The sequence below is a fragment of the Ambystoma mexicanum genome, chromosome 5p, assembly GCF_040938575.1.
Source record: "Ambystoma mexicanum isolate Mex_15411 chromosome 5p, UKY_AmexF1_1, whole genome shotgun sequence".
NCBI classification, from domain to species: domain Eukaryota; kingdom Metazoa; phylum Chordata; class Amphibia; order Caudata; family Ambystomatidae; genus Ambystoma; species Ambystoma mexicanum.
In genome coordinates, this window is record NC_090930.1 from 1,117,395,806 (window position 1) to 1,117,422,611 (window position 26,806).

At 46.6% G+C, this 26,806-nt stretch overlaps 1 protein-coding gene across 1 annotated transcript in view; it reads left to right on the forward strand.

Annotated features, from left to right (window-relative positions):
* The window catches only part of NUP153 (nucleoporin 153), a 1,189,258-nt gene that overhangs the window by 665,901 nt on the left and 496,551 nt on the right, over positions 1 to 26,806 (forward strand). The window contains exon 12 of the mRNA XM_069613598.1: positions 20,707 to 20,838. Coding sequence (XP_069469699.1) covers positions 20,707 to 20,838 — 132 coding nt within the window. The remainder of the gene's footprint in view (positions 1 to 20,706; positions 20,839 to 26,806) is intronic.

The window sequence follows — 26,806 nt, forward strand, 5'->3', positions numbered from 1 at the left end:
GCCAATCACCTTTGGGTGCATTCCTGTAACCAAGGAGACTAAGCACAGGGAGTTGTTAGCGCCTCCCTAGCTTCCTGTCCTGCCAGACGCACCGGAGCCAGAGACGGGCTGCACCAGTGAATCCTGCCAAAGACAAAATTAACAAAGGGACCAAACCTGATTTGGCGCGCAGAGTAAATCTCAAGAAGGACTTTTCCAACACGAAATTGCGGAAAAAAGACTGGGCCATTTTGACAAAATGGGCACCCGTGGGTGCTATACTGCAGCTGCGATCAGAGCCTGTGGTAAAAACACAGAATGGTAGGAAAAAGTAAACCACGGCCACCAGCCATGACTTGTATAAAGGGGAACATAAAAATGTTACATGAGAAGATCAAGGGGATACTAGGTAACCCCTCCAGCACCCTATTGTAAGATGGTGTGTGCTGGGTCTATAAAGCGTAAATGTATGTAATGTCAATTTCACTTTACTACTCTTGGAAGCAGTAGTTAACCATGAGAAGGTATTTAAACCTTAGCAGAAACCCAAAGGATTTCTCTGGGACATTGCACTGGGGGTGCTATGTGTCACAATGTAAAAAGATGCCTATGGAGTTTATCAGACTCCAAAACCAAAAGAAACAGAGTTCAAATGAAATGAAAATGCATGAGTGGGAAAAAGGTCTCTCTCACTCCAGCATAAAAATGAAAAGTCCTAAAGTCAAGCAAAATAGCTGGGGATCTCTAAGGTGGAAGGGAATTAGCATATTTCTGAGAATTCTCCCGAACGTGCACTTTCACTGAAGGTACATATACATTCTTTTTCACTAGTAAAAATGGGGCAAGTGCATTTCTTGGGTCACAATATTAATTACTAGGAACTCGACATGCAGATCTAATAGTATTTATAAGCATGTGCAAGGCCTGCTGCTGTATGTTTTTCAGCTGAACGTATTGGGTAGATTTTCAATTTGTATGCCAAATCTCCTTCACTTCGGAGAATCCCAGCACTTTTTTGCTGAACTTGTAGGGGATTTGTCTATATTACAGGATGAGTGGGAACTTTTCCCCCCACTCATTCATTCATTAGACGAATGGGAGACATTGTGTCCCCATACTTTATTTTTGCCCTCCTGATTTCCTCCAACTTTCTAGGCATCTGTAATTTACTTTTGAGCGCACACTTTCTGTTCAGTGTTGCTGGGGAGCCCATTGGGTTTCCCTTTTTATTTTATTTCCTTGTGAAGAACCAATGTTCACAAGGGTAGGTGGATACTTTTTATCCTTTCTACGTTTTCTATTGTGAGATCAGCACACACACACTCACCATATATGTATCCTCTTGCACACTGCTCCGGTAACATTTCTGTTAGTGACAAGCAAACCTGAATGGCTGGTGATTCTTTTGGTATTTTACTCGCAGGCTCTGCTCACACCCGTGATAATGCTCGCACGAGGCACCATTGACCCAATATGGTGACGGTTTTCTTTTTTTGACAAATATTTGGATGCTTGACCTTTCTTGGTCCTTCTGTTTTTCAGGGAGGGGGAGGTCCTTTTCGTACTTTTGTCTTTGGCAGGAATCATTGGAAAGGCCCGTCCAGGCTCTAGTGTCCATGAGGACAGGAAGCAGGGGAGGTGCTCGAAACTCTGCTGGTCTTTTTCTTCTAGGATGCCTGAAACCAGTCCCAACTGAGAGGCTGGCTGCCAAGGTTTGAATGTCACATGAATGCTGATTAGCTGGATTCATAGTGCATAGACAGTCAACCACTGGAACTGAATCCGAAGAGAAGACGCCTGAAGCGACTTCAAGCGAGAGGAGATGCCTGCCGAGGGACTGCTACTGTGCTGACCCTTTCTTCCTTGTGATAGAGGAGCGCCGAAAAAGACTCCTTCCCTTGGGCTGATGAGCATCAGCCTTGAGACGATCTACATTTTGAGCAATCCAACAACAACCTGCGAACTTCCTGGGCTGCAAACAGCCAATACCCTGGGACCTGTGACCATCGTGCAGTGCAAGGTGTTCAGAAGATAAAATCCTCTCATAACTTTGGTCGACTCCTTTCGGACCACCAGAGGCAGGATTCCACTAGTTTTGGATCCAGAAAGACTAATCGACCAGGTGGGAACTTTTCTTCAACTGGTATCCTGAAAAGGGCGCCAAAAACACAGTGCTGCGAGAAGCTATGAACAATCCTTTACTGGGAGCCTTTACATTTGACTACGTATCCTTTTTTTTTTTTTTTGTCGGAAGACCAGGGAATTTGGTGACCAAGTCCTGCAGCTGCTTCATCATGAGCGTCCGCCAGCCTCATCTTTTTCACTGCTGATTTACTGGGAGACTCGAAGTAAAACTCATCCAGAGTCGTTCTGCCGCTCCTGTGTTGCTGGGGTGGTGATTCGCACGTTTGGGTGTTTGCGTATACATGTTGGCCCAGGCCTAATGCGCATTTAGAGAGCTTTCTACGAAGTCCCTGAACCCTTTTTAGCTACAAAAGTTTAGTACGTACTTGTTATGGAAGAATCCTCTCGAATTCTAGAATTTTCTGCAGCTTGTGCCTTATCCTGTTCTGCCTACAACATGCCTCTGATGCCCAGTGCCATCTTCTGATACTGAGACAATCTCCTACCTATATAGGGAAGGACTACTTAATCCGAAGGCTTCTCTAAAGAAAGTATTGCACATGTTGAAAAGTGCTTACCTGCTTATTTTGGTCTTGTTGATTTTGTTTTATTCCTGAAACCTGGTATGACTCCAGCCTAGCCTCTCTGAAATGCAAGTGCAGAGTTACTAAACGGAAGTGGCTGGCTTCTAGCACATCCTCTGACAGACTGGCCTGCCGCCTGCTCTAAAGGCAATACAGACTCCATCTGCTCGAAGAAGAGGGTCTATATCCAAGCCCGCATCTCTGGGGCCACCAACAATACTGCTGAAATGTTCAGTGAGCAAGGAACTCGCCAATCCTACTGCAGTCTCGACTTCTCTTCTGCCAGCCCAGGCCCTCTGCATTGCATGCATTGGCCTCCCACTCTACAAACAACTCTGGACATCCTGTCCTCACTCTTTTACTCACCTCTTCCTCCACCCGCTCTCAGGTCTTCCTTGACCCCACCACCACCACCTGTTCTCGCCACCTTCTTGCCGTAGCACAGGATGTCACTAGACGGGTTCTCTCAGGTCTCCTCCAAACAGGTGCTCCCCTTTGCCTCCAGTACAATCAAGGACAACATTGCATCTCTTGCTCCAGCCTTGGCCGATTTCTGCAGCCATTCAAGCACTCACTTGTTTACCCTCTCCTTAAAACGCCTTCTGCTGACCCTTCCTGCCTGGCTAACTACCACTCTATCTCCATTACTCCCTTCCTGGTCAAACTCTTGGAGAAGCTGGTCATCTCCCAACTGTTCCACCACACTGAATGTTGGTTTGCTCCACGACCACCAGTCTGGCATCTGAGCTTCCAGAGGCTTGGAAACTGCTCCCCTGAACACCTGTGAAAACTTGCGCTCTAGTCTTGATTCCAACTCTACTTCCGTTCTCATACTTCTCCAGCATGGGGTCTGGCATGGATTCACATGCTCATGAATATTCCCTGTCAGGCTGGGAATCCTCTGTAGAAACAAAACAAACTTTTTTTCTATTAAACTGTCTTTCTCCTATAAACCAATCGCTGAGCTCTGGGTCATACTGCCCCCAGCCAATGACTGCCCTCTACCTAAGCCCCTCTTCAGATTTTTACCACACGTACAGGTGTTGGGAGTCCTTGTGTCTCGCTCTTGGAGCTTTTCTACATTTTTTCACTTTTTTGATAGGAAAACAATGTTTTTGGTCAATCGAGCCAGTGTGCTCATAGATTATCCTTCCGATTAAAGGGACCCGTTTTTCGGCATCTTTCACACCCCTCAAGGGCAGAAATTCTGTTCTTCTTGGAAGCTTCCAGAAGTTCTACAGACCTACACCACGTGGATCATGTGTAGCCGCAAGGAGAAGGCCAGAGGACAAGGCCTGCACCACTCTTTGCAGCTCCGCTGCGAGTGCCTCAGCCCGATCAGCTTCAACAGCTGACCTCTCAGCATTCTATTTGTGATGTGCAATTCTTCTACCACCATTTTAAATGCTATTGTGCCAAATGCTACTCCACATGTGTCCACCATCACTGAAAATGAGCCCCCCAGTGTAAAATCTGCGATGTGCAATTTTTTTTATTTATTAAATTTTTACATATAAACAAGTAAATCAGTTAATCAGTACAGAACCACAAAATATACATGGAACAGCAAAACAATATAAATTTATAATCACCAAGAATCTAGTAAATGTTCAGGAAGTCATCCCAAACCCTTCCATACATACTCAACTTCCCTAGCCTCTTAAAAACCACCTTTTCCATGGACGCAAGGGTAGACATCCCCTCAATCCAATCATCAAAAGTAGGCGCATTCTGTGACTTCCAGCCCCTCAGAACCAATTTTTTCCCCAGACAAGCTCCACGGAGTAAAAACTTTTTCTGTGACACAGAGATCCTCCAGCAATTCTCCACCTCCCAAAATCATTGTCACAAAATCCAAATCAACATCCAAATTCAAGACACGCAGACAGGCACCACAAACATCATGCCAAAAACCCTGTATACACACACATTCCCACAGTAGATGTTCTAGACTTCCCAGTCCATTCCCACAACACCAGCAATCATCCAAATCCATCAACCCCCTCTTAAACATTCGTTCCGGGCTCCAAAACACTCTATTGAGGATCTTTATCTGTCTAGACCGTTCCACCAGATCAATTGCACAAAGTTTAACGTTCGCACACACATCCAACCACATCTCGGGTGAAATCTCACACCCCAATCTCCTTCCCCATTCATCTCTCAAATCAGAATTCTCCTTATAAGCAGACACAATACAATTGTATATCCTGCTAGCAATCGAGCCACCACTGGCTCCCTTTCTCTAAGAAAGAGATTAACCATTGTGCTTCCTTGTTCCACCACATCACCTATGCATCTTTTTAATTTTCTGAAGTCTTCAGATTGGAAATTATCAATGTGAAATTTCGCTTGCAACTCACGCTCACCAATCAACTCACCATCCACCAACACATCAATCCAATGGACTCCACCTAGAAACCAATCAGGCCAGAATAAAGATTTACCTCCAACAGAAATCTGCGGGTTCAACCAAATGGATGTATGAATAGTCTTAGAAGCGACCGATCCCAATAATTCATGAACCTGTCTCCATGTATCTCTCAAAGACTGTCCGAGATGATCTCTTACATAACTTGTTCGTCGCCGTGAGAATCGCCCTTGGGGGGAGTGGGCCCAACAAACTTGCCTCTGCAATTACCCAATGATCAGGCTGTTCCATCAAAAAGGGCACAATGAAATGACTTGAAAAAGCTAGATGATATGCCCTGAAATTCGGCACCCCCAAACCTCCCTTTTCCACTGGCAGCTGAAGTTTCCATAACTTTAACCGCAGCGGCTTATCCCATAAAAACGACTGCAACAAACCATCAATTTTCTTCCAAAAATGATTGCCAATTTTCATCGGAAGCATACCTAGTACATAGTTAATTTTTCGGGGCTGCATTCATTTGTATAGCATTCACTTTGCCCCGTAGGGACAAGTGAAGTAAAGACCACCTCAAAATACTCATTTTCAATTCTCTACAAGTCTGTCATGTTTACCACAACCATCTCATCCACCAGTGGGGTCAGCCATATACCCAGATATTTTCATTTTCTGTCACACCACCGAAACCCAAATCCAGAAACCAAGTTCCTATCACAACATCCAGAAACAGGTAAAACCTCAGACTTAGTCCAGTTGACTTTAAATCCAGCCACCGCATGAAATCTGTCCAGAACATCCAACAAGGCCGGAAGGGACAACGTCAAATTCCGTAACAATAACAGATCATCCGCATAAAACCACAGCTTTTGATTGGACCCATGAAAACTCAGACCCCGTACCCCTACATCACACCTCAATGCAATTGCCAGTGGTTCCATGGCCAAAACAAATATCAGGGGGGATAAAGGGCATCCCTGCCGTGTACCCCTCTGCAGTACAAAAGAGTCTATTAATTGCCCATTAGTTCTGACAGCAGCAGTCGGATAAGCATAAAGCAAGGCAATCCATGAAATAAATTCCTCACCTAAATTCATAGCACGCAATACTGAAAAAAGATAGTTCCAATCAACGCGATCAAACGCTTTCTCCGCGTCTAAGCAAAGCACTGCAACATTATCTTCCATATCCTGTGCATGTGTCATCAACAACAATAGGTTCCTAATATTGCTAGATGTTCTCCGACCATGAACAAAGCCTGACTGATCGGTGTGCACTAACTTCACAAGAAGATTCTGCAAACGAAGGGCCAATAATTTCTCAAGAATCTTATTATCAGTATTAATCAAACTGATCGGACGGTAGTTTGAAGTCAAGCAGCCATCCTTATCCTCTTTTAGAAATACCGATATAATGCCATGACTAGTAGAAGCAGGAAGCAAACCTCCCACCCTGGATTCCATGAACATATCCCGCATAAGTTCTACCACCGAATCAGGTAAGATTTTATAAAATTCAGCAGGCAGACCATCCGGACCCGGAGACTTGCCAGCGTTCAACTTCCCAATCTCAGTTTTCATTTCATCCACAGTCAAAGCCTCACCCAGCATAGCTTTCTCCAAATCATTCACTCTAGGTATCACGAGTCTATTAAAAAAGGAATCGTCCAATCCATTGACGCCCAACTCACTTTGATAGAGCTTTGTATAATATTCCTTAAAAGTCTCATTAATCAGTTTCGGATCACAAGTTACCTGACCATTCTCATTTTTGATAGAAGTGATGGATCTTTCTGATTGTTGTCTCAATCTATAGGCAAGCCAATGGTCGCATTTTTCACCATATTCAAAATATGAACATTTCAATTTGAACAAATCCTTCTCAGACCTTATTTTCAAAGTCTCATTCAATTCTCTCTTTAACTCCCTCAATCTTCTTTTTCTCCATGTTCAGTCATTTATCAACTCCTTTGAAAGTTGCTTAATACTTTGCTCCAAATCCATACTTTTGTTCACCATATATTTCCTCCTCCTGCTGGACAAACCCAGAATTAAGCCCTGCATTGTACATTTAAATGCCTCCCGTACTGTCCCAACAGCAATACCATCTGTGCTGTTTTCCACAACAAAATGATCAGCCTCAGATCTGATTTTTTCCCACAATCTTTTCATCTTGAAGAATGGAGGTTTTCATTCTCCAACAAAATGATCTAGGAGTACTAAACTGTAAATCTACGTTCATAAACACAGGTGCATGGTCAGTGACAGCAATACAGCCAATCTCACAGCTTTTCAAATTCAGGGTTGCTTGAACCAGCAGTGAAAAACATATCTATACGAGAATGTGAACCATGAGAGCTAGAATAAAACGTATATTCTCTCAAATCATGAAGCAATCGCCAACAGTCTTCTAATGCAAATTCAGAAATAGGTGAGTTAAAGGAACAAAAAGTCGGGTCTCTCCTTGAAGCAGTATTGGGTCCACTGCGATCTTTGACATTATCAATAACCAAATCAAAGTCGCCTCCCAGAATAACATTGACATGCCAAATCCTGTAACATTTGAGCAACTGTTCCAAGAAATGTGCCGTCATTCACTGAAGGGGCATAAACATTGCACAAAATATACTGAACTCCCTGAACTTCCACCAAGAGCGCGATAACCCTACCCTCTTTATCAGTGCGAGATTTCAAGACCTTAATCGGGGAATTCTTCCAAATCAAAATAGCAACCCCCCTACTCCTGGATGAATAGCACGAGACAAAAAATACCCCAATCCAACCTTTGCGCAGCATATTAGCATCCTGTAACAGTAAATGGGTCTCTTGGAGAAAATATACATCATTGTGCATATCTTTCAGACAATTAAAAATTGTTTTCCTTTTGAGCGGATTATTTAGACCATTGATATTCCATGAGGAAACAGACAACTGGTCACTCCTCTCAGACGGTATTGCAAAGAAAAAGAGAAGAAGACAAAAAACCAAACAAAAAAATCTGTACTTATAAAAATCAAAAACCCACCGCCACCCCCACCTACAGAAGTGTGAATCCAACGTCAACAAGAACTAACAAACCCCAAGCCACCCCCGGTACCCCTCCCAATCACATATAGATATCCCCAACCAGAAAACACCAAAGTCAAAAAGAGCCATATGAACTTTAAGGAACCTAACAGCAACACATAACCTGAATCACATTTAAAAGCATCCCAAATATTAAAGTAACAGGTGAAAAAAGATCGCCTACCCCCACTAAAATAAAAAGAGAAAAAGAAAAGATTTATGAAAACAGTAACCTAATAAAACAGTAAAGCAAATTATAATGCAGCAACACATTTAACTTAAAATCATGTTACAAATCTACATTCCCATCTAAGTCCAGCTTTGTAATATAGCATGTTAGAAATCCATCTTGCTGCTACAGCTGTAATTACGAGCCACCTGACCAAAGACCTTCCTCCCCATCGACGCCAGTCATTGTTGTCATCCCATACATTATACATTACGGCTGCATGTATGTCACATAGTTAAAAAACAACCCCAGCCACAATAATCCATACACCAATCACCGCAGAGCAGCCCTGCAGAAGGATTCCCTTTTGCAGAGGTCATTGTACAAGTGTCAAAAAAGAGACCAACATGCAAACATTGATAGTGTGAGCCCTGCGTCTCCGGCCATGGAGGTGCATGGATGTAGCCGCTCCCACCTGCTCCCTCCTGGGGCTGGACAGTGGTTGCAAGGACGCCCATATGGTGCTTTCTTAATATCTTTAATGTGTCCAATACCATATCTGGAATGCATAAGAATGCATATGACAGTGCGTAGAGAGTTTGATAGCAACTTTAGCTGTAGCATAAGCATGCCAGATCACATGACATTGTAAAGATCCACAGGTTCGCCATTCCATTCCGTGCAAGCATTTACTCGCACAGGCCAGACCAGATGAACGTGAAAAGACCCACTTTAGTCTCTGGTAGTTCAAGTTACTATTGGTCCATGAAAAACATGTGATCAACCTGACCAATTCACATCCATGTAGTCTCACAAACACTGTAACCTCCTCTATCCTTGCTGCACATGCTTCCTTATTCATATGGTATTTGGTGGTATTTAGAGATCAGCTTACATCAGACTGTGCCGGAGCTTATCCGTGAAGGGATTACTATTGTTTGCTGCAGTCACGACAGCGTTAGAGGAGTCTCACGCCGCAATGTTTTTAACCGCTGGGTATTACCCTGCTAGAAGTGCCCAAGTAGCATGCGCTGTTAGCCATCAATGTGGTACATTGGATGAAATACCACACTCCTAGAAAGGCAGCGGTCCCCCACAGAAGGCTATTGAATGCGCATCACGCAATATTATGAGGTGCCGAGACCAGTCATGTTACCAGACGTCATAATCACAACAATACATCCGCATTTGAGGCTGCCCCAGGCGTCAGACATCATTAAACATTACCAACTGGCTGGGAAGAGACATAGGCAGGTAAGGCCCATATCCACCTACCACTCCCAACCTGTCTAGCATTCAGGCCCGGGAGCCGCCTTCTAAAACTTCAAAGGCTCGAACACATACCTCAAGCGTCCATACAAACGATGCGATCAGCTAGTAGTCGGTTCCTGACCCACCGCATTCAAAACGGAAGCTGCTGAATCCGGCACAACCCCATCACAGGCCGCATCGCATACGCAGAAGGAGGGAGCATAGCCAAAGTCCAGACACATCCCGGACCATAACATAGACACGCGACACGCCGCGTAATGCAACGCTGCACGTCACGTGTCAACAATGAAGGTCCTTTTTTCTCGAGATGTCGTCCACGGGAAGAAACCTGAAGAGAGCCGCATTCCAACGCCGAATTCCAGGTGAATCTCAAACTGTAACTGAATTAAGCGCCAGGCGCCATTTTGACAAATGTAATCCAATGCAAAAAAAATAAATAAAAAAATTACGTGAGGAGGGGAGGTAGGCCACCAATATGCACAAAAAAGATACATCAATTAACAATTGCATTAGTATTGTCCCGAAGTCTCGAGCCAAGATAAAGCCTCCTTTGGGTCAGAAGTAATTTTCTCTCCCTCTGGCAGCGTCAAAGTCATGGAGTTATATCTATTTAAGAAAGACTTCACCTTCAGAGACTTTGCCAAATCGTTTACACCCTTAAAGCTTTTCCGAGCTGCCATGATTTCTCTAGGGTAGTCTGGGAACACATAGATAGGTTTTCCCTTGCAGATGGTAGTTCCCCTAGACCGAGCAGCAAGCAGCAAACTTTCTTTCTTCCTGGCCAAAACAAAGACCAACATGATGTGCCTGGGTCTAGAACCGGCTGTTTACCAATCCTGTAGACATGGTCAATATCCTCCTCCTTAATTGACATTAGACTAAAGCAATCCTTAAAAATCCCAATAAGAGCTGGAATCAGTTTCTCAACTCCAGGGTCCTCCTCTACACCAACCAATCTGACATTCTTTTCCCGTAGTTTGAAGTCCATTTCCAACCTCCAGTCTTTCTCATCATGAAGGTCCTTTTTTAAATTGTTATAAGCCCTGTAACTTCCTTCCATCTCCGAAGTCATTGAGTGTGATTTTCTTTCCAACCCCTCCACTCTGCCATCCAGATGACATACTTTAGAGTTCAGCTCTGCCAAGGTAGTTTTCACTTCTACCATGTCCAGGGACTCCTGCTTCAGAAGTTTATAAATGTCCTGACTGCTAGGATTATCCTCTTCCATCTCCATCAGTTTCTGTTTCTTGGAAGTAGGGTTTTCTGGTTCTTGAATCTTCTTTTTTTAATTCATTATCAATCTTGAAATAGCTTCAGGGAGGGGACTAGAAGCTTCAGGTTCAAGCTGCTGTCACCTTGGCCAACATTCCGGAATCCGCGATGTGGAATTCTTCTACCACCACTTTGAATGCTATTGTGCCAAATGCTACTCCACATGTGTCCACCACCACTGAAAATGAGCCCCCCAGTGTAAAATCTGTGATGTGCAAATCCCCCAACTCCCACAGCGCAACCACCCCCTCCACCTCGCCCTCTATCCGCATGAACCCCCCAAGCCGCTACTGAACCCCATCTAAAATGCCCCATGATTAATGCTAGGTCCATTAATGCTCACGCTCTAGACATCTATGACCTGCTAGCCACCCATGACCTCGATTTGCTCATGATCTCAGAAACCTGGCTACATGAGGCCTCCGGCCCTGCGCGCTCCCTCGCCCTACCCCCTGGTTATTCCATCACTAGACAAGATCGCCTCTCTAAAGGTGGAGGTGTAGCAATTATTGCCAGAGACTGCCTCTCTATCAGAAAGTTAGAGAAATCATTGCATAACAGCGACTACCTCCAAGTCAAAATAACCCTCTCTCCCCACTGCACCATTACTGTGCACACTGTCTACCGCCCTCCAGGTCCACCAGGAGACTTTCAAGCCTCTCATCCACCTCCTCTCTGACAACCTAAAATAACAGTCTAAAGCCATTCTCCTTGGGGATGTCAACCTAGGTCTCCTGGATAGTAAGGACCTAGCAGCCAAATCCCTTAACTCAGCTCTCAAGGCTCTAGGCTACAAGAACACTATCCTTATCCCAACTCAATCCCAGGGCAGAACTCTCGACTGGATCGCACAACACAACTGCCCACTCATCACAGGAAACGCTCCCACCCCATGGTCTGACCACCACATCATCACCTTTAACATCCTCACAACAAGCTCCTCCGCTGCCCCCGCAACCCAACCGCTCCCACCCTGCCTCACCAGAAGCTCCCGCCAGCTCACAAAGGAAAGGCTATTGCCCTTCCTCCAAGGCCCAGCCTTCAGACCACCTTTCTCCATAGACCCAGAAACTCTTGCAACAGCTTATGATGCTGCCATCAAAGCAGCTATCAACTCCATTGCCCCTCTCAAACCCTGCAAATCCAAACCCACTACTCACTCCAACTCATGGTTCACCCCTGACCTCCTCATACTCCTCAACGAGAAAAAGGCTGCACTCACACAGTGGCAAACGTCCCACTCTGACAAAGATAAGATGATCGTTAAGGCCAAATCCACTAAATATAAAAAGGCAATCACCATAGCAACGGCTAAATCTTTTGAATCCAGAATCTCGGAAGCCCAATCTAGCACAAAAGAAATCTTTGCCATTTTTAGGGAGCTTGAGACACCCACTCCCGCCCCCCAGAACTTCACCAAAGACGAAGATTGGTGTGATGAAATACAAACGGCCATTCACACCAAGCTAAGCCTCCTCAAAAACAAAATACTAGCCACTAAACAAGCCCTTCATAATGAGCACGTCCCTGTCCCACCACCTGCCCCGGACCCCCCCGACCTTTCTCCTTCAAACCCATTCAGGAAAAAGACATCAACATAATGAGGAACATCAAGCCCTCGAACTGCAAAGGTGTGATGCATGCCCAGCCTCCATTATCAAAGACTGCACTGAAACGCTAGCTCCCTTCCTGACGGCCTTTGTTAATGCATCCTTTGCCACAGGGAAAGTCCCTGCCTCCCTCAAGGAAGCTTGGGTCGGCCCTCTTTTAAAAAAACCAAACTCTTGTTCCCACCTCCCCCAACAACAGACCTATCACCACTGTCCCATTCTTCCTCAAAATACTGGACAAAGCGGCCTACCTGCAGGTTCAGCACTTCATTGAAGAGAACAAACTCCGTGGACTCCGCCAATCTGTTTTCCGTCCCAGACACAGGACCAAAACCGCCCTACTTGACTTGAAAAACCAGATGAATGATGCTAGAGACATGGGTAAACCAGCACTTCTCCTACTCCTTGATTTATCCGCGGCCTTCGACCTCGTAGATCATGGTGTCCTATGCCACCACCTCTCCTCTACTGCCAAATTCTCCCCAGAGGCCACAGCATGAATCACATCCTTCTTACAAGACAGAACCATGCAAGTATTCTCTGACCTAGCCTCCGCCTCACCAACCATCATACTCTGTGGGGTGCCTCAAGGCTCCTTCCTATCCCCCACCCTCTACATCTTCACATGACCCCTCTTCCTCGATGCTATGGGCATCTCCTACACAAACTACGCCGACAACACTCAGATCCTCCTCACCCTCACTGGGAACTATGACACTGGCTCCCTAACCCTCAACACCCTCTACAACACCATCCAAGCCTGGATGGCAGACAATGGACTATGCCTCAACTCCGACAACTGAACTCCTCCTGGTAGGCTCCCCCGACACACTAAATATCTAGACTCCCAATTCAGTCACTTCACCATTGACACCATCAAAATCTCTGTCTCAGATTATGTCAAAACTCTTGGAGTTTACCTGGATTCCAGCCTATCCATGAATAGACAAGTCAACGCAATAGCCTCCGCAGCTGCCTATCATGCCAAACTAATCAACGCAGTCAGACCCTTTCTCTCCAAAGAGAACTGCACCAACGTAGCCAGAGCCATCACTGGCTCTAGGCTGGACTATTGCAATATACTCTTTCTAGGAACCTCCAATAAAAACCTAGAGGGACTACAAGTTGTACAGAACAATGCTCTCCGGGCAGCCCAAGGCATTGCTAAAAGAGAACACATCTCTGAGGCCAGAAAATTACCCCACTGGCTCCCAATAAAGGAAAGGATCGTCTTCAAAGCCCTGACACAGACCCACAAGTGCATTTACCTCACTGCTCCTGCCTACCTCTCACAAAGGATCCACCCCGTCTCCACTACCAGGCCAATCAGATCACCGTATACCAACATGCTCTCTGTGCCACTAGTAAAAAGAGCCAGAGTGGGTGGATCCAGCTTCCCTTATCTCGCACCCACTCACTGGGATGCCCTACCTCCCACTATCCGAGGTGAGGCCTCCCTCACCACCTTGCGCAAAGTTTTGAAAACCATCCTCTTCACATAAGGCCCTTCATCAGCATGAATCATTTGACCCGTTGCATAAGTTGTAATATAATGACTGCAATATCTGTAACAGTGTGATGTTTTGTAGTATTCACAATGTGTCAATGACCGCTACCATGCCTGTACCTGTGTAACTAAGTTGCAAGTAACAGCGCCTCAATGCCCCTCGGCGGCTTGCGCGCTATATAAATATAAATTTAAAAAATAAATAAATAAAATCATGGCGGAGGAGGACGGTGCCTCCCTCTTCAAGCTATGCACCAGCTGCAGTTTCTGGACGACGAGCATTCCCAATGCCTGTATTGTCTACACCGACTCGTAAAGAAGATTGTGAGATCTGCCGTGGCTTCACGAAGCACACTATGAAGAATCGACCCGTCCGGTTTGCTACGTGGCTCAAGGCCAGGGCCTCTACCCCAGGTGATTCACAGGGGCATGTCTTTTCCGGATCCAGCCAACCTTAGCGGGCTTCCAAGTCCTTTGAGGGCGATCCATCCGTGGGGGCCGAAAACAAGGCCAAGCACTGCGAGCCCGCTTCCGTTGGGGTCGCCGCTCCTGCGGGTCCCACGATGGTCGGGCGCGTTCATCGTCTGTCTGCCTCGATCTCTAGACACCACTCCAGCTCTTCGTCCATGAGTCAGCTACCCCAGGGAAGCTGCGGGAGACCCAGGAGAAGGCCAAGCGGGACAAGGTGTCCGACCTGCCCGTGGAGAACACCAAGCAGGACAAGGTTTCCGGCCTGCCCGTGAAGGCCTGGTGAACCAGGCCAAATCGTCATCCACCGATCGAGTTGGTGGTGGCCTCCCTTCCAAAGGCAAAAGGGTCTGACCCAGTCCAGTGGACCCCAGTGGCAGCCAGAGTTTGCTCTTCCTCCCAGGAGAGAGGCTTCTGCCAAGCCACTTGAGAAGACTCCAGAGAAGAGGATGCCTGACCTCAGTCTGAGACCGACCCCTCGGGACCCAAAGACCTCAAAGGAATGTTCTCATTTTAAAATTCCGCTGATCACTCAGTTATTGGAAGGGATCACAAATGTGTTCCCACCGTCGCCTCAGGTGCCGGTCTGGGACCTCAATTTGGTTCTAAACTTTCTGATGGGTGCTCCGTTTGAACCCTTGCTCTCTTGCCCTTTAAGGTTGTTGACCCTTAAAACTGTTTTCTTAGTTGCAGTTACATCTGCTTGGAGAGTGAGAGAGTTGCAGGCACTTCCTTCTAAGCCATCCTTTGCTTAGTTTCACAAAGACAGGGTTGTACTAAGAGTATGCCCGTCCTTTCTCCCTAAGGTTGTGTCTGAATTTCAATGGAGTCAAAAGGTGGTACTGCCCGCTTTCTACCCTCCTCATCCTAGTAAGCAAGAGGAACGGCTTGATAGGTTGCATCGTACAAGAGCCTTGAGCTTTTATCTCTCCAGAATGGCAAAGATCAGAGTGGACGACCAGCTCTTTGTGGGGTATACTGGACACTGTTTAGGACAGGCTGTTTCAAAGCAGACCTTGTCTAGGTGGATTATCCTCACTACTTCAGAATGCTACCGGTTGGTTGGGAAGGACCCTCCTGCGGGTTTGCGGGCTCATTCCACCAGGGGCATTGCTACTTCGACAGCCCTCCAGAGGGGGGTGCTGGTCAAAAATATCTGATGCTGCAACGTGGTCTTCCATACACACTTTTGTCGAGCATTACTCCCTGGATACTTCCCATGCTCGGGATGTTGCCTTTTGGTAAGGCAGTGCTTTATTCTGCCATTTTAATTGGGTATGTCGAAATTCTTTACCCTTCTCCAATAATTTTTACTGCTTTGGGTGTCTGTCATAGATGAGGAGTATGTGGAGGACACAATCCATTCGAAGAACAAGTTACTTAAAAACTGGTAATGTTTTTCTACTGGATGTTCCTCCATCGTATTCCTCATCTCCTACCCCTCGCAAGAATTTCCCATGCATTACAGCTTACGTCCCGCAAGGCTGCGTGCCGTCAAGGCTGTGTTCTGGGCATTTGTGCCACACGTTGTGAGGGGGAAAACATGAACTCAGGCTACGGGCGCTGTGCGTGCTATATATAACATCCGATGAAGTCACCCTCGACGGAGGACTCCGAGGGACATCAACATGACGCCCTCTGCCAAAAACCATTCCGAAGCAGCGCAGCTGTGGACATCACATGTCATAGATGAGGAATACGTTGGAGGAACATCCAGTCGAAAGAACGTTACCAGTTTGGTAAGTAACTTGTTCTTCTCCCTCAATTACAATTAGTCCCATATACCATTCCAAAGACTCCAGTTCATCTGAGTGTTCTTGAATACTTCCTTGGGGAAAGCCTTGCCTCCCGAGGTGATAGCTCAACACATTCAGCAGATGGTAACAAAATTCCAGAATGCCCAACATCTTCCGGCCTTCGTTTTTTTTTGCTCAGTCTCATGGCATCCTGCATTTTCCTGGTGCCAGAGGCCCGATTGAGAATGAGACCCCTTCAATGGGGTCTCAGGACTTAGCGGTCCCAATTTTCAGGGAATATGTCGGATCTTCTGCAAGTTGCGAGCAAAGTTGCTGAAGACCTAATTTGGTGGGGTTGCAAGGAGAGGAAAACATTCTCAAGGGAGAATCTTTTTGGTAACCATGGCCGGAGTAGTAGTCACTGACGCCTCACTCACAGGGTGGGGAGCCCACACCAAGGTACTGACAATCAGCTGTCCTTGGTCTCCATCGGAGTCCAACCTACACATCAACCTTTTGGAGCAGAGGGTAAACAGACTAGCGCTGAAGGCTTTCCTGACCTCTGTACGGGGAAAGAATGTCCTGATAATGACAGACAACACAGTGGCCATGTACTACTTAAACAAGATAGGTGTACGGTCACTACCACTGTACAGAGGCAATACAGCGCTGGTTCTGGGCAATACAAGGAGGAATCTCTCTGTTGGCAGTTCACGTAGCCTTCAAGAGATCTTCACGCTTTGGGGAACCCCTCAAGTGGATCTGTTCGCGACCGAGGTCAATTGGAAGTGCGATCAGTATTGCTTAAGGGAATTTCCTCCTAGAAGACCTCTAGGAGACATGTTTGTAGTGGACTAGGAATTTCCACTCCTGTACACGTTTCCTCCAGTCCCTGTGATTCCTCACGTAATCAGGAGGTTGAGAAAGTTCAGGAAAACCATGATCCTAATTGCTCTGGATTGGGCCAGGAGGACATGGTACCAGGACCTTCAGGACATGTCCATCTGCCCTCCAATTAGTCTTCCACAAAGAGAGGATGTTCTCTCGCAAGAGCAAGATCGGGTTCTCCATCCAGAGGTCAAGACAATGAGCCTTCACCCATGGTTTCTGAGAGGCTGAGATATAAGGATTGGGACCTCCCGGAAGACGTAATGGACATTCTGCTTTCTGCCAGAAGGCCAGCAACTAAATCCTTGTACCGGTGTCGCTGGAATAAGTTCAGTAATTGGTGCAAGGATAAGAATGTGGATCCATTCCTATGTAGCACACCTATGGTGCTTTCTTTCCTGTTGCATTTGGCCAATCGGGGGCTCCAGATTAGAACGATAAAAGGATACCTTGCAGGGCTTTCCATTTTTAAGCGCTCCTCTGAAGAGGTCTCTTATTTCAAGATACCATTGATTGTGCAATTTCTAAAGGGTCTCACTAACGTGTACCCTCCAGTCCCATTTCATGTCCCCGTTTGGGATTTAAATTTGGTATTAACATGTCTCAAATGCATTCAATTCGAGCCATTACATTCATGTCCTTTAAGACTCTTTACATTGAAAACAGTCCTACTAGTGGCTCTAACATTCATCGGCCTGCAGGGTGAGTGAGTTACAGGCTCTTTCTTGTAAACCACCGTACACCATCTTTAACAAAGTTTAACTATCATTCCTGCCTAAGGTAGCCTCTTGATTTCCATTTGTCTCAAAAGATAACGCTGACAACTTTTTATCCTCCTCCTCACGCAGGTAAGGAGGAGGAAAGCCTTCACAAGTTAGACCCCAAAGGGGCTTTAAGCTTTTATGTCAAGACTTGCTAAATTTTGACAACATGATCAACTCTTCATTGGGTATACCGGCCACAAATTGGGCCTGGCAGTAACCAAACAGACTATATACAGATGGATAATTTTAGCAATTGGTGAATGTTATAGACTGGCATTTAAAGAACCTTCAGTTGGGCTAAGGGCTTGTTCCACTAGGGGCATGGCAACTTCTGCGGCTATGCAAAGGGGTGTTCTGGTAAATATATGTGCAGCGGCCACCTGTTCGTCTTTGGATACGTTTGTAAAGCATTACTGTTTGGACTTGACCTAGTCTGAAGGAGGTATTTTTGCAAAGGCTGTTCTTCATACAGTCCATGACTACATTTGTACTCCCTCCTCCAAATTGTCACTGCTTTGGGGAGTCTATCAAAGATGAATAAGTGGGAGGACACAATCAATTCGAAGAACATGTTACTTACCCCTGGTAACGTTCTTTCGACTGGATTTTTCGAGCACATATTCCTCATCGCCCCTTCCAGCCTACCCCGCCGCACTATTTACGTGCTTTATACTCCATGCTTTGAGAGCTTGCGGTCTTGGGGGTACGCCTATTCAATCCCTCGATTGAGGGGAATGAAAAATGGAACTGAAGCAAACGGGTGGCAGCTCGAGCTATTTGTACTGCTGATGACGTTGATGCTCTACTGCAACCATCGAGGGACATTGATGCCTTGACATCGAGCACAGCGCCCTCTGGTGACATTTTTCCTTTCTGAAGCAGCAAAGCCGAAAATACGTATATCAAAGATGGGGAATATGTGGAAGGAAAATCCAGTTGAAAGAACGTTACCAGGGGTAAGTGACTTGGTCGTCTCCAGATCTAGGCCTTTCTAGTTTGGACTACTGCAACAGCCGCTTCCTCAATCTGCCTTTATCCTCTCTTCGCCCCTTTTCAACTAATCCAGAATAGCACTGCAAGACTTACTCTTGGCCTCAAGTCCAGGGACTGTATCTCTCCAGCCGTAAATTATCCCCACTGGCTCCCTGTGGCTGCGAGGATCAAGTTTCAAGACCCCCTACATCACCCACAAGGCTTTCTGGGGCCTGGGACCCCGACACACACACTCACTCTCTCACTCTCACTGCCCTTTGGTCTTCCAGCTCTCTGCAGATCAGACGCTTTTCTTAGCAGAGAATGGGGGTTAGATCTCTTCCCCAGGAGCACCTTTCTGGAATGCCCTCCCTGCCACTCTCAGGCTTCAGCCGGATCTCCTAAAGTTCCGGAAGCTTCTCAAGACCCTTCTCTTCTCTACTTCCTTCACTTGACCCCCTCCCCTGCTAATACCGCCCTTTGTCTCTTTGACTGGCTGCCTGGGCCCTTCTGTGTCCTACAGAGCACCAGGCCTTACTCGTCCCTGCTCTCTGGTCTCCCTTATCCCCCTCCTGCTAAACCTGCACTTGCCCCTCTGGGCCCCCTTCTCCTGACTAGCCTGGTGGGGTGTCTCCCTACTTTGCCTGGTCCACCCCGTCCTCACACTTAGCATGTGCCCCTCACCTCCAGTCTCCATGCATCCCCAGGCATTTGCCCACCTGGCCTCCCTTTTAGCACATGGCTAGCCCCAGGGGGCCCTCCTCTCCCCCACCGCCCCCTGCACTTGTTTGCCTCCCCTGCTCTTCCCTCCCACCTTACCATTATCCCTGCTGCACTGACTGTCAATTGTGTTTGCAGAATGTGATAGTATTTACCTTTCTGAAGAATTCTTTGCCTGTGTGTATATATAAAATAAACCTGTATTTTTATAACTCCCAGTGTGTAGAAGTGTTTCTTTGGGCAATATGTATGCTATGTTTTTTGTACCGATCTATAGCCCTCTCTACTTCCTACGATAAGCCTTGCTGCTCAGTCGCCGACCAAACCTTATGTAGTATTTGGAGATCTGTATTGCCAAGTAGAGAAAGTCTTAGAAAATCCTATTGGTAGTTGGATTTTAGAAAAACACCCTAACAGTATGTTTATCAAGAGTTCATTGTAATTGTCATCAGGTAGCAAAGCAATTATTTTTAAAAGGTTCCTGGTAACATTTGTGTAATGTAGTCCGCTTATGGGCCTTAGTTTGTAGTCTACCACATTATTTTATATATGTGGGTGTGTATGGAATCTGCCAGACTAAGTTGATCAGTCATTTGTACTGCAGGCAATTTTAGCCTCTTAATCTTTAAATTGTCAAAAAAGGAAGGAGGGAGTGTGGGACGAAATTAAGTGGAAGGACTTTGAGGAAGGGCGAAGCAGAACAGGTAGTACCCGGTATATTTTTAATCTAGATAAGTCACATTCTGTGAAGCTAGCTATATGGTATATATATGACAAATCTTTAATTTGTGAGTTGACCCATTTTTCTGCAGATTGCAGTTCATTATGGCAGCTGGTGTGGGACAACTAGTTGCCAAAGCCAGACTCTGCATTTCTCACTACCAAGGAATTTGAGATAGATGGCCAATCACGGAATTTGAAAGACCCATTTAGGCTAGATGTTGCACATGAGTCTATTGATGATTGTCCATCTTAATTGGTTTCCAACTCCTATTTTGACTTCTAAATGTTGTGTGGTGCACCCATGCACACAGACCATTAATTTTTGAGAATAAGCCTGATGGGTGCAAACTCTTACAACTATTTGGATGTGTTATGATGAGGTTTTCCAACCCGATGTTCCTTAGATTTGCCAGCGCCTGTTTGTAAGACTATTGCATAATGTTTTTAACTGTTTTTGAAATTACTCATCGTCTGACTGATTACAGGATGTGGACATGCCAGCATTACCTAACATCTCTCTGCCAATCAGCAGCGCTGCTCTGCCCACTTTCAGCTTTGGCTCTCTTACCAGAACAACTTCACCCTCGACTTCTGCTACCAAACCTGTTCTGAATAAGGTATTGTGACATTGTATTTGTATAACCAAGCAGTGTTTGCTTTGTCTCTTTTTAACCAATGTATTGTTTTGATTTACATTTATATTGATTTTTGGCATACAAAAAAATGCACATTGTCAAACAATTATCAAATATAGTCTTCCCCCATGGAAATACATAAACACTTTATGGGCCCCCTGTTGTAAAAACGTAAACGATTTAAAACCTAAACCCTCAAGATGTCCTTGTAGTGCAAACCCCATCTGGCCAGCCTTCCCTCCATCTGTAAGGGTAGTTGCCTGAGGGGGTGACTGTGCACTGTTTTCCTGAGATCCTCATAATCGGAGTCTTCTGTCGACCCCCATCACTCAATGTCGTGTGACTCTGAAACCCTACATGCACTATGAAACGTCAACCATTCAGCTTCCACCCCTGTACGCTTTCCATGGAGCACTGCTGTAATGTTTTCCAATAAGTAGAACTCCCTAGGTTTCCTAGACCGTCTACCAGTCTCAGCAACTGTTCCCTCTTCCAATATGCTGTCAAAGCAAGCTCTTGCTTGCAACAAAAAGTGTGCCATGTGAGGCGCAGCTTTCCACTCGCCCTCCATCTCTTCCAACCCAAAAAGTATTGGCAGGGGATCTTGGTTCCTAGTGATCCATTCCACCTCTTTTAGCCACTCAACTCCTTGGACCAGTGTTGGGGAGAATTCTCAGAAATGTGCTAATTCCTCTCTACCTTGGAGACCCCCAGCTCTTTTTCTGGACTGTAGGACTTTAATTTTCTGCCTGGAGCGAGTGAGGCCCTTTTTTCCCCACTTTCTCATGTATTTTAATGTGGGTTTGAACTCTGTTCCTTTTGGTTGTGGAGTCTGACAAACTTCACAGGCACCATCTTTTACATTGTCACACTGCACCTTCAGTGCAGTGACACAGGGAAGTCTTCCAGATTGCCCCAAGGTTTAAATACCTTCTATTGGATAACCTACTGTTTCCAAGAGCAGTAAAGTGAAATTGATGTTACTTAAGTTTGTAACTTTCTAGACCCAGCACACACCGTCTTACAATAGGGTGCTGGAGGGGGGTTACTTAGTATCCTCTTTGTATAGCTTCTCGTGTAACATTTTTGTTACCCTTTCTTCGATGAATGGCTGGTGGCAGTGGTTTACTTAACTAGCATGGTGTGCCTTTACCGCTGGCTACTTTCGCAGCTGTAGTAAAGCACCCAAAGGTGCCATTTTTGTCTAAATAGCCCCCGTCTTCTTTTTTTGCCATTTCTTTGTGGAAAGGTCCTTCTTGAGATTTACTCTGTGCACCAAACCAGGTTTGGCCCCTTTGTTCGTTTTGCCTTTGGTGGGATTCACGAGTGAAATCTGCCTCTTGCTCCAGGGTGTCTGGGGTAGGCAGGAAGTGAGGGAGGTGCACGAATCTCCCTGTGCTCAGTCTTCTAGGAGGCCCAACTGTACTCTATAGTGATTGGCCGGCTAACTGTCCGGCAAGGACAGCCACCCTGCTGGGTGAGTGGCAGCAAGGGAGGAAACTGGATAAAAGGCGAGTCTCTTGGCTTGGAAGGCAGTTTACCACTGGAACGAAAGAACCGAAGACGAGCTGGAAGAGGACGGCTGCTGCAACTGCTGGACCATTGTTGACACGCAGCACCTTCAGTGCAGTGTCGCAAAGAAATCCCTTTAGATTTCTCATACGGTTTAAATACCTTTTCTTGTGTGAACTACAGTTCCCAAGAATAGTAAAGTGAAATTGACTTTACTTAACCTTTCACTTTGTAGGTCCAGCACACTCCATCTTATGGGGAGTGCTGGGGTGGGGGGTGTTTATGTTACCCTCACTACTTTAAATGGCTGGTGACGGTGGTTTAATTTTTCCTGCCATTGGTCTTTCCTACCGCAGGCTGAACCCTCAGCTGCACTACTGCACCCATGGGTGACCATTTTTGTCAAAATCGCCCCCGTTAGGCTATATTTGGAGCAGTAACCTTTGGGTGCACTAAAACAACCTTGTCCCCTCCTGGCAATAGGAACCCTTTAGTATAAGTCTGTACTACACTGGTTGGTAGTGTGGCTGAGCAGCCAGGCTTATTTCAGGAGGGGTCAATGTGAGCACTAGGGTGGTTAGAGATTCACAGTGACAAGTATCCAAATAAACACTTAGACTCAAGGTTTCTTTGTTGTTAAATTATTAATTTAACAGTAAGTTTGAATAAGCCTTCTTCAGAAGGGGCAATATACAAGTAACACACAAATACACGCTTAGTTTCTCTAAATCATCAAATACCCATTGGGGATGGCACACAGACAATTCCTACAACCTCAGGTGACTTAAATAGTTAGGACACTGAGGACATTAATACATCACTGGTGCATTTAGAGCAATACTGAGAAGAATGTCAAAGAAACGGGTTATAGAATAAAACCAGAGGTCACACAATTATTCTGAAGCAGGTGAGTACTTTTGAACCCCCGATGCAAAGTAAGTTAACCCCTTCTTGGAAGGAAAGGTAAAACACAATGTCAGAGGAAAGAGTTATTCAGGGTGCCAGGCCAGCCAATGTCAATTGGGCAAAAGTCTAGGTGAGCTGAAGCACTTCTTGTAGGTGAATAAAAGGTTGTATACTAATTGACCTTTTCACAATTGACCTCTGGAGAATTTGCCTAATTTAGAAGGTCAATTAGGGCATATATGTGGGGGTGAAATCCTCCACAATTCCCCCCACCCAATCCAAATCCCCCCCCCCCGCAATCCCTCACACAATCCACCAATTATAAAAGGTCAATTTGGGTAATACCGAATAAAATTCTTGCACAATGTTTTAGAAGTCTTTGTAGAAAACGTAGAATCAATATAGGGCCAGGTTGGTAGCGTGCTGAGCAGCCAGGCTTATCTCAAGTGGGGTCAATGTGAGCTGTAGGGGTTACACAGATTCACAGTGACAAGTATTTAAATTTCTGAGGCTTGTGGAATCTGCTTAGATCACATGCTGTGCATAGGCTGACATCTAGTGGAAGCTGCGGAGTATTAGTTTTTTTTTCGAAACTTGAAAATGGGCGTCGACACAGGGCGTGCCAGTAATAATATCTCTAGTGTGACGTCCACTGTACCCATGATCCCTCACGCGTCTAGGACCCTCGGATTGTTTTTTTCCGCCATACTGGTCGGAAGCATTTCGCAGAGTTCCCTGGCCTTAGCCGTACTTTTGCTAAATATTGTTATACTTACCCATTTCTCCACCCCAACGTCGAGTCACCGAATTTCCACACTCAGCACCGGCCCGGGGAAGAATTCGACCGTCGACAGCTGCATGACGGATTTGGGCCTCGGAAGGCCCCTGGCCTCGGCCCTGCAAGTAGGGAGAGTGGGGGGTGGACATACTCTACACTGTTTTGGTATATAGGTACATTCTTATATATTCCTACACTTACCAGCCCGCTGCCACAATGTGCGCATGGAGGGTACCCCTTTCCAATTCTGCCCCAAGTGCAACCGCAAGTACCCTTGGGTCGACAGGCACGCCACGTGCAATCTCTGCTTGCTGAGGGACCACCCCGAGGCGAACTGCAGAGCGTGTAGTAGGTTTCGATTAAGCGTTGGGCCCACCACGCCAGGCGTCAGGAGGCCATGGCAGCGGAGGGCGCCTTCAGCGATGGCAGCGACGCTGTGCTTTCGGACGGCGAGGGCAATATGGCATCGAAAGACAGCCGAGCGCAAGTCCCCGGCCTCGGAAGTTCGTCCGGCAGGGCGGCTATGGGGAAGACCCCCAGCGACACAAGCGCTTCCCACAGCACTTCCACAAAATACATGAAGGCCAACCGGGACTCGACGCGCACGTCGAGTTCTCGGAAAGAGGCACATAGCGAACGGTCCGAATCGGCGTCCTCTGGGCGTCCTCTGGGCGTTCTCGATCTAGATCGCTGCATGACTCCAGGCAATCATCCACTGTTGCCAAGAGTGCCTTGCTCCCCAAGGTAACGGAAGTTCGATCGTTGGAGGACAAAGCCGACTTCCATCCCCAGACCGCACTGCAGGAGTCAGCGCCCGCAGACCTCGTTACGGCGGCTCCCGAGCCCCTACCTCCACGTTCTAAGGATAGGGACACTACCCCCGAACCTCGACGCCAGGTGTCGAAAGGCCCCAAAGGGGCGAGAAAGCAGGGAAAACACTCTTCCACTCACGGGAGGGGGAAAAACAACAAAGGAAGCAACCTCAGCCGCCTCCCACTCCTCATAAACAGACAGGTCCAAATCTTCTGCTATCACAAAGACCCCTGCTCAGACAAGCAAGTCTAGTCAGGATAAGTCGGAGAAACTTCCAGAAAGTCATTCCCAGTTCTAGAGAATGGTCTAGTGATGACATACAGTCATGTCAAGGATGTCCCCATTGGCAGATTTTTATGCAAAAAACCCTGAACACTTTCTCTCTTATACTCCCGACGGGTTAGCACCTTCAGGCTCTAAGAATCCAATACCTCCAAGTAAAAAGTCCCGGTTTGTAACACCAACAAGGTCTTCGGACCCCTTCTATGTACAGCCCTACTCTCCGTATCAAGGAGAGACATCCTTTTGCGAGGATGCAGATTTGGGCACGTTGGAAGAGCAAACTGGTACGGGCTACTATGGGCATGATGAGGACCAAGAAGAGAAAAAGACCCTGAAACCTACAGAGTAGATTCCCCGCTAGAGAAGGAACCCCCGGTTACGGACTCACCTGTCGACAACCAACCTCTCCTGAATTAAGTTCTGTCTCGAGCAACAGAACATTTCCACATTGACACCCAGGGTGCTCAAGAGAAGAGGGACTTCACCGAGGAGTTAGTGGGAGAAAGGAGGCCTGTTGCTCAGGCCATCCCTATCCTTAAGTCTATTCAGAGAAGAATAGACCCTTCACTTGTAAATCCTAACCTCACCAGGGCAGTGAACCCCAGGATTGAGAGACTTTTCAGGGCAGCCTAATCAGACCCACTGTATTTAAGGGAACTTCTGAAGCCAGACTCCCTGGTTGTTACAAACACCCGTAAGAGGGCTGGAACACCCTTGTCATCGTTTGAAGCTCCTCCCGACAAAGAGAGCAAGAAACTGTATGGTTTGAGCAGGAAAGTAGCCTCCACTTCCGCCTACCAGGCAAGGATTGCCAACTCCACCACCCTGTTGGCCAGCTACAACTGCCATCAGTGGGAAGAAGTCACGGCACTCATAGACTCCGCCCCAGAACACTTAGAGCCAGTTGGCGGAGGGAAGAACTGTGTCCGGTTGCATTTTAAAAGCAACCTTTGATGCCGCGGATAACGCCGGCAGATTGATAGCAGAAGGAACTGTTATCAAGAGACACGCTTGGTTACGGCAGTCTTGATTCAAAGCTGAAACCCAAGCATCATTGTTGGATAAACAGGTGGAGCCGGATCTGTTTGGTAAGGCGGTCGAGGACGCGCTGAAAAATGCCAAGGACGAGTATGAGACACTCAAATCCCTAGGCCAACTAACCAATAAACCCCTAATCAGAGAGGGAATGGCAATTTTCGTTGCCCACACAGCCAAAATTCCCAGAGAGGATCCAACTATTCCCAGGGGCAGGGTACACCGTGGAACAATAATAACCAACAGTCTACCCAGGGTTACGGCAGGGGTAATAAAAGAGGACGTGGTAAAGGTAGAGGCAGCCCCAGTAGAGGAGGCGGCACGCCTCCACCAAAACAGTGACGCTCCGTTCAGGGTCCCTTCTCACACAACCCCAGTAGGGGGACGCATTTCCAACTTCACCCAAGCTTGGGAAGGGATCACATCAGACAGATGGGTGCTGTCCACAGTATCCGCAGGGTACTGCATAGAACTGTTAGAGCGTCCCCGAAACCATCCTCCATGACAAAAAATACATTCTTTGGACCACCAGAAGATCCTCCTCGAGGAGATCGTCAATCTGCTAGCAAAGGACGCGATAGAACTCGTCCCGGGACACCAGGTAAACAAGGGTATTTATTCAAC